This window comes from Nylanderia fulva, unplaced genomic scaffold, assembly GCF_048542155.1.
Source record: "Nylanderia fulva isolate GAGA-0341 unplaced genomic scaffold, ASM4854215v1 Scaffold39, whole genome shotgun sequence".
Classification (NCBI taxonomy): domain Eukaryota; kingdom Metazoa; phylum Arthropoda; class Insecta; order Hymenoptera; family Formicidae; genus Nylanderia; species Nylanderia fulva.
The window spans coordinates 1,203,243-1,214,872 of NW_028190466.1; the positions used below are offsets into that span (position 1 = coordinate 1,203,243).

An 11,630-nucleotide genomic window follows, 5' to 3' on the forward strand; every position below is an offset into this window, starting at 1 on the left:
ATTGAGACTCGGTTGAATTTTCGCAAACGATTAATTGATACCGTCTGCCGATAACATATTGATTCACATTTCATCCGCTATTGTAACCTTGAACTTGACTAGCGTATTCGCTGGTCCTGGGGAGTGTCTGAGAGGCCTGTACCAAGTGCTACTGTTGATCTTGCAACACTTTTCTATCGTTTTTATTCGTACAACACAGACAATTATGGATCCCGCGGTCTTCCCGGAAGAGATTTGGATTAAGATTTTATTATACTGCGACGTACCTGACATTATCGCGTTCGGTAGCACCTGCAAATATTTGAGAAAAACCTCGGACACGGATTATCTGTGGTGAGTGAAGACGCTGGGGTTAGGTTTACGTCGAAAGTCCGGACGACTTTTGCAACATTTTCCGGGGATTTGCGATTTTTCTCAACCGGATACTCGATCAAAATCCAAACCTGTCATCTGTCAAACTTCTCACGATTATCGTACTCCGCTAGAGAATCTCTTTCACGTCCTTCTCTATCGTTGATTCTCTGCGATTTTTCTTAACGCACACTCGATGAAAGATTCAAACTTGTCATCTGTCATCTGTCAAACTTATCACGATTCTTGCAAAAGATAATTTCTTTTACATCCTTTTCCAAGTTAATTATGTGCAATTTTTCGTAACGCACACTCGGTAAAAGTTTCAAACCTGTCAACTGTCAAACTTAAACTTGTCATCTGTTAAATGTCACCTGTCATCTGTCAAACTCATGACGATTCTTGCAGAAGATAATTTCTTTTACATCCTTTTCTAAGTCAACTATGTGCGATTTTTCTTAACGCACACTCGATAAAAGTTTCAAACCTGTCAATTGTTAAACTTAAACCTGTCATCTGTTAAATGTCACCTGTCATCTGTTAAATGTCACCTGTCATCTGTCACCTGTCATCTGTCATCTGTCAAACTCATGACGATTCTTGCAGAAGATAATTTCTTTTACATCCTTTTCTAAGTTAACTATGTGCGATTTTTCTTAACGCACACTCGATAAAAGTTTCAAACCTGTCAATTGTCAAACTTAAACCTGTCATCTGTTAAATGTCATCTGTCATCTGTCAAACTCATGACGATTCTTACAGAAGATAATTTCTTTTCTAAGTTAACATCCTTTTCTAAGTTAACTATGTGCGATTTTTCTTAATATACACTGGATAAAAGTTGCAAACCTGTTAACTGTCAAACTTAAACCTGTCATCTGTCAAACTTATCACGATTATTGTACTCCGGAAGCGAAAGATCTCTTTTATAGCCTTTTCTAAGTTGATCCTGTGCGGTTTTTCTTAAGCGCACACTCGAGAAAAAATTCAAACCTGTCATCTAAGATCTGTCACCTGTCATCTACCATCTGTCAAACTTGTCACGATTATTGTACTCTAGAAGTAAAAGCTAATTTCTTTTACATCTTTTTCCAAGTTGATTTTCTTACCGTTTCAGGAAGATGAAATGGCTGCAGCTGATCTCGAAGGTGCACTTCAGGTTCCCAGACATCAAATGTCTGCAGTTGCTCAGCGTCAGCTTCAAGGCCATGTGCTATAGACTACACATGGTGATAACGCTGGGGGAGAATGTACCCTTCCCCAAGTGCTACCACTGCAGCGGATACACCTGTCAGAGGAACTGCGTGGAGGGTTCCAGCGCCAAGGTGGTGATTGAGATTGGGAACAAGTACACATGGGTGATCACTCCAAATTTTGGCCTGAGAAGGCACTTCTCCATGTTCGGCATCCCCAAGTACAACAATAAGACTCACCTGGAGCAGGCGCAGACCCAGGCGCAGACTCCCAGTAGCAGCAGCAGCCGTTCCAAGTCTGATGCCAAGTCCCTGGCGAAGAGATTGAAGCTGCTGAAACTGTCGGAACTTGGTACAGCGAAGATCTCCCGGCCGAGTGGGCCGTTCTGCGTTTTCTGCAACACCGTGAAGCTGTACAGGGAGAAGAAGAGATTGATCACGCATCAGAATGATCCCATGTGTTACACCAGACCGAATCCGATCTATCAGAAGCTCATCAACGGCTATTGCACCGACACAGTCGACGTCTTCGGGATCCCGAACGTGGACGTCGTGAGCCCAGCCGAGGCGTTGCTCTGCGAGGGCACGTTTCCGGTTCTCAAGACCTTCATCGATCACCTATTTCATCAGATGAGTTTAACCGCGACCCTGAGAAAGCCCAACACTGTGCTCATGTTCTGCGAACCACTGGCCATGCATCCTATGTTGAGGAAACAGCTGTTACATTATCTATTCCAGGAAGTTAAAGTTGCGAGGTAGAGATATGAAGAATATTTGGCCTATATTATGTAAGCTCTAAATTGATAGATTGATTTTAGATGTATATTTATCTGCGTCTAACTTTAGAGATACCTCTAACTTTAGAGGTGCAGCTAGAGATAGATGTGAGCTCATACAGGCCTTTGAGATCTCTTTCTTAAATGGAGTGTCCTGTTACCTCTGTGTATTAAATTACAGTTATGTTATTGTGATATACTTTTGATATGTGCATGTGATTCTATAGCTGATATTATTGCAGGGTATGCTTGGTACCGAAACCTCTGGCTGCATGTGCTATGTTGGACGTGGAGACCTGCGTTGTGATCGACAGCGGTGCTTTGAGTACGACTGTGGCAGTGGTGATCGGAGGACGAGTTATACCACAACGTTGGAGATTACTGCCTGTAGGTGGTTGGCACGTTGCTTATCACTTGAAGCAGGCTATGCACTGGCAACCGAAGGAGTATCATCAAATTCCTATATCCTACCTGGATGTTTTGGCTGTTAAAGAAAGATGTAGACTGAGCTATAACATTAAGAACGAGGAGAAACGCTTCGGGCTGAAGGCGAGCGAGCAGATTAATCTTCGAATTGATAGCTACGCGAATAAACCATATGTACGTATCACAGTTTTATATATGCGGGATGTCTCATAGGAAAATGCTGAAACTAATCAGCTGTCAGGTTTTTAGTGCATGCGGTTATTGAGAAAACAAAAATTGTGTAGAGAAAAGTCCGCAGTTTTTAATGAATATAAATAAAATGTTTGTATACCAGTTTATTTTATTGATAAAAAGTAATGAAAAAAGTGCTGGTATACAAATATTTTATTTATATCCATTATAAACTGCAGACCTGGGACGTCCTGTATATAGCGTTATTGTAGCTGCAAAGAAATTTAATTCAGCTCATGATAAAAAATGTGTATTAAGCAAACATTCTGTTATATTTTTAGAAAGTCTCTTTAGGACCCGAGTTGTATATAGCCCCTGAAATGATGTACATTAGCCTCCGTTTGCCTGAAGTGATAAAAGATGTGACGTCAGGATTACCGGAAGATATAATGCATGATTGCCTTTCGCATATTCTACTCACTGGCGGAAATACGGATCTTTCGGGTTTCGAATTAAGGCTCACCAAGGATCTACGTGAACTCTTGCCGGAGTATAGCAAGATTTTAGAAGTGAAAAGCTGTCCTGGTACGCATAGTTGGAACGTGGCAATGGGATCTACATATGTGCCTTTAGCCGTGCATCCTGGTAAGCATTGATCTGTGTATTTCTATGCACATAATGATTAAATATGAAACTGTACAGTGTTGAAAAAAAAATGTTAAATATTTTAAGAGGATTTAGTATGCCTAAAAATAAGTTAAGTCTTAATAAACGTAATAGGTTCGCAAATGAGATTTTTAAGATATTTGCAATTTCATATAACTTAACTTACTTATAATTTAATTTAATTTACTTATATTTACATGAATAAAATAATAAAAAAATAAAAATTAAAATTAAAAAAAAAATTATAAAAATAAAAAACGATTATTTGCGGATTCATTATTAAGACTTTTCGATTTATTTTTGGACATACTAAATCCCCTTAAAATAATTTAATAATTTTGATTCAAGATTATTAAAGATTAATTATTATTAAACATTTTTAGATAATTTTTAGCTTACTTTCTACATTCTTTGTGATATGTATTTGTATGTTTTTATATTAGAAGCTTTCTATTTCTTGAAAAAACTATATGAAAAATTAGGAACATGTTTAAAGTGTATTAAAAGCAAAGTAGAAAAATATTACAAAATAAAAATATAAATAACATAGTATTAATTTTTTCAAAATTATTTACATTTTAGATAAAACTCCGCCGGAATATATTGAAGGTAATCCATTTTGGTTATCACGAGAAGAATACGTGTTGTTTGGATGTGAATCTCTGGAACACAGTAATGAAGGTATAATAGGCGATACCTTATAATGTGAATGCCTCACTTATTATAAAACCAAGATATGCGTGCGTATCTTATATTTATATGAAAAGGAAAAATAATATATAACGACAGGAAAGTAAATGTTACCATCATCAAGTATATTTTCTCTTATATTGTCTATAAATTGCAAGAGTAATTTTTAGAAAGAGCTGAAAAGGGGCCTGAGACATTCCAATATATATATATATATATATATATATATATATATATATATATATATATATATATAAATAATCTATCATGTTCATTATCTAAAAAGGCACCTGAATGTGTTTCTCTTTCTCAAATTTTGCTATTTAAAATTTATTTAATAGTATAGTATGTGTAAAAAAGGTATATATAGCAAATGTTCCATTGTGATCTACACAGAGCGAAATCTGTACATCAAACCAAACAGGACACATGGAAGTTTCGTTTCAATGGAAGTTTATTTGCCCTTAAATAATAAGTTTCATTGCCCTTTTCTAGACGCATAAGTGGATGCTTTGAATTCACATTGACTTTAAAAGAAAAGTATATTTTAATAGTGTATAATGAATTTACACACACAAACACACTATGCAACACATACATATATACACAGAGTGATTGTTGTGCTTATGTTTTATACGAGAGATGTTTTATTGTGTAGATTGTAAGGAACATCTTGTATATATGTTCTAAAACTGCCCCCTTCTGTATTAACTTCGAAACTTACGGCATTTAAATAATTACGAGGCATCCACTAAAAAAAAATTCATTATCTATTCATAGTATTTTAGAAGTATCATGAAACTCTTCATATAAAACTAGTTGATATGCCAGTTGCAATAGTTTTCATATATTCGTTATTAATTCCATCGGAATGGTAATTCTGATGCTATTCGGTGCAATGTTACATGTTGATGGCGTAAATGTTTTGAGTAAAGCTGCAGTAATAATAAGAAATTTGATGCCATCTGAGCAATTTTAAATTATAAAGTTATTATTTGTTTATGTGTATATATAGCACATAATACGCAATGAATTGTTTTTTGTAAATATAACCGAGCTGCTTAAATTAAAATTGTACAAATCAATATATAATATGTAAACGTCAAACACGAGTATTATTATATGCAGCTAGATATAGAATATTTCCAGAAATTGTTCACTATTTCGTACATTTATATCACAGAAATCTTGCCAAAAGAAGTATGTGTATGTTAACAAGAGGAAATATATAGAAACAACATTTCTAGTCACTTTAGATATATAGATATAGATTTAAATATATATTCAATAAAAAAAGGAAAAACAAAAAATAAACGAAAACCGAGAGATTTCTCTTCCAAGATGAGATAAAATGATCACACTAGTGACTTGTAAGAACTAAAACAAGGAACAATGAAAATCTTTAGATTATAATTTATTAATATATATATATATGAAGATAATTGTTACTCTATATATATAAATATATTTTTTTTTGTTAATCATACCTTTTTGAATAAGTTACATAAGATAATTACTGGTATAATTGTACTCTTGTGTACAGAGTTATTTGATTAAGAGACTGTAATGAATTTTATAGTTGTATAATTAGAGCATATATATATATATATATATATATATATATATATATATACATATACGAAAGATGGGTTAAATATACATATTATTTAGATAAGAATATGTAATGTGTAGTTAATATATATATATATATATATATAATATATAGGAGTTAATTAAAAAGGATAGTATTGTAAAAGCTATGTTATAAAACTGACGTTTGTATTAAAAAAATATCTATCTAAATTATTATTATTATAGCTACATTAAAACTTTATCAGACAAGACTTACTTAGGTGTTCATACAAATCATATGGCTTCAATTCTGTAAAACGCTGAAATATGTAAGTATAAAAATCTTAAGCAAATGAAGATACAAACAAAGTAGCTTCTAAAACGCATACATACATACACACATATATATCTCGTTTTCACTTTAAACGTAAAACAATTTTGCATCTTTAATATAATACATATAAATATATATATCGGACTTAATAATGCAATACAATCTTGGAGATAAGAAATGAGCGTAAAAATCTGTGTGTTTACTCGATTATTTTGTAAAACATCTCTTTTTTTCCATAATAATATATCTTAACGTTGCACTCTTAAAAACTTTTTATAGTTTTATAAACAATAAGATTGTTTTAATCTATACTCGTTCAATTATAATATATTGTTACATCTGCCATGACGATTTATACTTTTGAGCACTCAGCGTTCATCGTATTCGAAAAATGTAGCGAAAATCTTTTCATTGCGTTAAAATATAAAAATTGCATATAGATATATACTCACTGTTGCTTGTGGTTCTGTTATTTATAAGGGATGTACAATGTGTAAATAAATCTTTTTCAGATATCCATGCGTTATATTATATGTATTATATGATAAAACAAAAAAACACGAATATAAAGAGAAAGAACGTAGTTCACTTTTTTTTTTTATAAAAACTTGGTAAATTTCTATTGTACAGTTATATACAAAATACATTCCGAATGTAATATATCAGAGTGTTAGACATTTACAGAATTATTTCGCTCTTTTACGTTTCCGTGAAACAGGGGGATACTTGTAATTTGATACGGAAAAAAGAAAAAAAATGTACTTTCATACAATCGTATCGCTTTATTAACAATATTAGCAAGCTGCTACGGAATTATCTTTCACTGTATGTATTTATAAAATTATCTACAAATTTTATTTTTCTTTTTTACACAGCTGACAAGTATAAAATGTAGTAAAGAAAGATTAGATACTCTCTCAATGTAATTTCATTCATTACTACTTACAGACTGTGAAGATTTATTTAACAATATTACGCATTGTATGTATATTTATATTAACATTAAGTCTGAAAGAATATTTCTACGCGTGTATAAACGATAGTTCCGAATTGCATTCATGTTGTGTGTAGTCTGAGTTTGAAAAATATTCTGTTTGTAAAACTTACAGAAAATCCCAGATAAGGTAGGTATATTCAAAATATAGCGCGTACCAGTTTATGTAAAAAATCTCAATTATTAATATTTCAATCTAAAATATAATGTATATGTATATATGTATATATAATATATATTACTATATATTTTTCTATATACTTTGGTGCTATGTTTAAATTATTTTTATGATACATAAAGCAAGCGACTTTACAATACCACACTAACATCAACAACGCATATGCTAAGTATGTATATTACAATTCCATATTTTCACAAACTCTGGCATTGATTTAACGACTTATAAGGAATGAAATTGTGAAAAAGTAGCGAGAGAAATATGTTTCGGCTTTTGTTTTGTATCTATATAATTTTGTGTTTTATCTAGCAGTTTTAAATTTCGTTTAAATAACAAATCTCGTATACTTGTTATTTGTAGAAATAAACTTTTATTATTTCACAAAGACAAATCAATTCAACAAAACTGCACAGTCTTTTATTGAACAACATTACTGATCCGTGATAGACAAAGTGACACCAAACAGCCTCATGTTATGAAAATGTCTTTACGGTTTTAAATGTTTCCTACATTATGTGTCGCATGTTGTTGAAACAGTTTATAAAAACAATCCTAATTCAATGCTTATTGTGATATCATATAGTGTTAACATATCAGATGACCAATAAAGTTCATGTTTACAGAACTGTGCACATTCTGTTAAGAATTCTGTGATTGATTTAATGGTCAAGAGGTGCTACGATACGATGTTTCTCAGCAAATTGCTGAAGTTACAATTACGCATCTCGTTATCGCTAAATAAGCCATTAAGGAATCTAAGTAGAGAACGTTGAAATTTATTATATAATTTCAGACTTTGTTGCAAAACTCTAATTAACGCAGTTTATGGTCGATCTTGATTTTGCTTTCACATTCTTACGAAAACGCATACGTAATATTTATTTGAACAAGTACTTTCAAATTAAAGGGAAGAAAAACTACTTCAAATTGCTACCATTTTCACATGATTAACTTTATATAATACAAACTTGGCACAGTAGCTTCAAATAATAGGATATGTACGTCATTCAAAGATAAAAAGTGTGCATAAGTGGTGTTTCTCTTATTCAGTCCATAATCCATAAAGAATCGCTGCTTTTTGGAACGTTTATATTTCGAAGAAATAAATCTTCGTATAGTTTTCTTTTCTATGAATATTCAATTATTCTAAGAAATTGTACGAATTTTATTAGTCATCTGAGGATTTATGCAAATTATATATGTACAAAAATCATATATACGTAATTTTCAATAATTGTTAGTCTTTTTCCTAAAGAGAAAGAATGCAGTAGAAAGTTATTCGTCGCAGTGAGTAAAAAGAATTGTGCCTATGTGTGTTGCTACTTAACAAAACATTAACACAGTACGTAAATCTTGTAGAAACAATCTGTCATATATATATTAATGCAATAAATAACTTTACAGTCTGAATTATATGTAACACATATACAGGTAAACAACATGCTCGTATATTCATTAAATTACATATTTAATCTATTTTTTTTTCCCTGAAATAACTATTCCATCTGCATTCTCCGAATTCTGTTTTTTTCTTCCTTCCTTCCTTTTCTTACTTTGATAAATCAAAATAATAACTTAACAACACGAAGTCTTTGCCGGTTCTGCCTCGACTAGGTTGAAATCTAAACCACCAGGCCTAGCAAATCCAGTTTTGATGCCATCCCAACCGTCCTCTACTTTGTATTCCCCAGTTTGTATCCTATTATAAACTTCCTGCGTTACAGCTCGAAACGCCTCTTCGACATTCACACCAGTCTTCGCACTGGTCTCAATATGATGCACACCATGTTCGTCGGCAAACGCTCTGGCCTCCTCCTTGGAGACCTCCCGTCTACCACCATTGGTCACCAGATCCAACTTACAGCCTACCAAAGCGAATACAGGACGATGTGGCTCAATATGTCTGCGGGCCTCCATCATCCACTGAGGAATATGTTCAAAACTCGCTCTATTGCATACATCATATATGAGGAGGGCTCCCACAGAGTTTCTATAGTACGATTTTGTAATTGACCTGAAAAAAAGAAATTGAAATATACTCAATGCTTATCTCTCCTGCCAAAGTATGATAGAAGTTAATAGAACAAGTGTAAGCGTATGTATAGAGAAAATTTATTATTATTTACTACATTTTTCAGTAAGCGCAAAGATGTGACTACCTAAATCTCTCCTGACCAGCTGTATCCCACAATTGCAACTTTATCCTTGTCCCATCCTTGACTTCTATTAACCGTGCGAAGAAATCCACTCCAACCGTTGGATCTGAAAGCTAAAGTTGGAGAAGATATATTAAACAGAAATCCTTTTTTTCTTCTCGTTAAGCCATTGCAGCACTCCTTAGAAATTATTGCACTAATTTTTACAATTATATTTTTTCAATCTGATTTTTATACTCGTATAGCTAAATTTTTTAATTTTAAAATTATATTCTATTCTGATAATCTGATAAAATTATATTATATCTAATTATATTATAAATATTCATCTGCCTGAAATTCTTTAATCATATTATTATGCCAACTATGATGATGTAATTCCTTATTGACGAGAATGATACGCAGAAATGCAGACGAAATACAAAAATAGGAGGCAAACGTAGCTCAGGGTTAAATAGCACAAACACTTAAATACGACGTACTATTCAAAGTAGCTGCACGAGGCGGAGCTCTGGCCTAACCTAATTAAATCCAACATAATTATGGCAGTGATTTACAATTGGAATTTAGAAATGTAAAACACTCCTCGGATTGTAAATGCGATGGACTTTAACATTCGCGATAAAAAATCACGACGATATAAGAACAAAGAAGGGAAAAAGACAGGAAGACATTCCTAATGGCAGAGCCTTATATATGCGTGTCATTGGCGAAAATCCGTCCTTACCTCCGCGAATTTGCCATCGGTGAAGTATTTCAGGAGAGAACTTTTCCCAACCGTGCTGTCGCCGATCAGGATCAGCCGAAACTGGTAGTCGAAGAGAGGCTCCACCATCCTTACTAAAGCGCGAGGCGCCCGCGTTGTTGTTATTATATATATATATATATATATATATATATATACTATTATTATTATCGTCGTACGCGCGTCCTTTATTTAATCGCCCTTCAGCGGACGGAGCGCATCCCTCGCACCGGCGTGACCTGTCAAAGCGGAACAGCTGATCGTGACACATCAATCATCCGAGCCTCGGATCTCGCGCATCGTACATATAAGGGGAGCGCGAGGGAGAGAATCTCTCCCTTCCTTATTATTTTCACTCTCGACACACCGTATATACGTCCACAAACGTACCTCGCGCTCCGATCGCGCGCGCACTACTGCGCAGTACTGCGCAGACTGCGCACATCCAGGCCGCGAGGGGCGGACCGAGCCGCCCGCGCATGCGCACCGCGACGTGCTGGCAGTGACGTATCTAGGCAACGCGTTCTCCTTGCTCCACTCGGAATGGCTAGACAAATTTTTGCCCCTTCGATTTTGAATTTAAAAACATGTGTAATATCTTAAATTGTGATTATAAAAGGTATAATGTACGAGGAATTTTTTGATTTTTATTTACAAATTTTTCTGTTTTATGTATATTAATAATAATATTTATCTATTAATAATATTTTTTATTAAAATTATTAAATTTATAATTTAATTTATTAATTTAATAGTATTAAATTTATTAGTATTATTAATATTATTATAATATACTACTTTATTTATTAATAATATAATTATTAATATAAATTTAATACATAATTTAATTATATCATAATATTAAAATTAATAATAATATTATTAATGAATAAAGTAACTATAATAGCATTAATAAATAAAGCAATATATAATAATAATATTAATAAAATTATATATTAATAATATTAATTAATTATAATTAATAATATTATTAATAAAATATATTTCTATTAATAATACTAATAATATTATTAATAAAATATATTTCTATTAATAATATTATTAATAAAATAAAATAATTTACTTACGAATAAAAAACTGAAGCGATTCATAAACGGCGCTACTAAAAGAAACGTCATCGAAAGAAACTTCGGAATTGCGTTCGAAAATCTGTCTGTCAAAGTGCAGAATTTGACCGACCAATCGGAAACCGAGAATCTCCTCCTCCTGATTGGTCAATCGAGCGCTTTGTTCTCGCTGAATATATTTTTGAACACAATCTGGATTATCTAGCATCTGCTGCCATCTGGTGCACTTTTATATTGTTCACGATCAAGTTCGCACGCACGTCGCCGGTCCGTGAAAGCTACCAGTGTAA

The 11,630-nt window shown here is 32.9% G+C and overlaps 2 protein-coding genes across 2 annotated transcripts; one reads left to right on the plus strand and one right to left on the minus strand.

Moving 5' to 3' along the window:
- Positions 1–89: 89 nt before the first annotated feature.
- On the plus strand, positions 90–6,694 carry LOC114945459 (uncharacterized). The gene is made up of 5 exons (XM_029321706.2): positions 90–333; positions 1,469–2,299; positions 2,563–2,920; positions 3,259–3,562; positions 4,166–6,694. The coding sequence occupies exons 1-5, from the start codon at positions 206–208 to the stop codon at positions 4,285–4,287; spliced, it is 1,743 nt and encodes a 580-aa protein (XP_029177539.1). The 5' UTR covers positions 90–205; the 3' UTR covers positions 4,288–6,694.
- Positions 6,695–6,941: 247 nt separating this feature from the next.
- Positions 6,942–10,676, minus strand: LOC114945453 (RAS oncogene family member Rab39). Its single transcript, XM_029321685.2, has 3 exons — positions 10,235–10,676; positions 9,511–9,620; positions 6,942–9,365 (listed from the first exon to the last, which is right to left on the minus strand). The coding sequence occupies exons 1-3, from the start codon at positions 10,340–10,342 to the stop codon at positions 8,927–8,929; spliced, it is 657 nt and encodes a 218-aa protein (XP_029177518.1). The 5' UTR covers positions 10,343–10,676; the 3' UTR covers positions 6,942–8,926.
- Between the last annotated feature and the right edge of the window lie 954 nt (positions 10,677–11,630).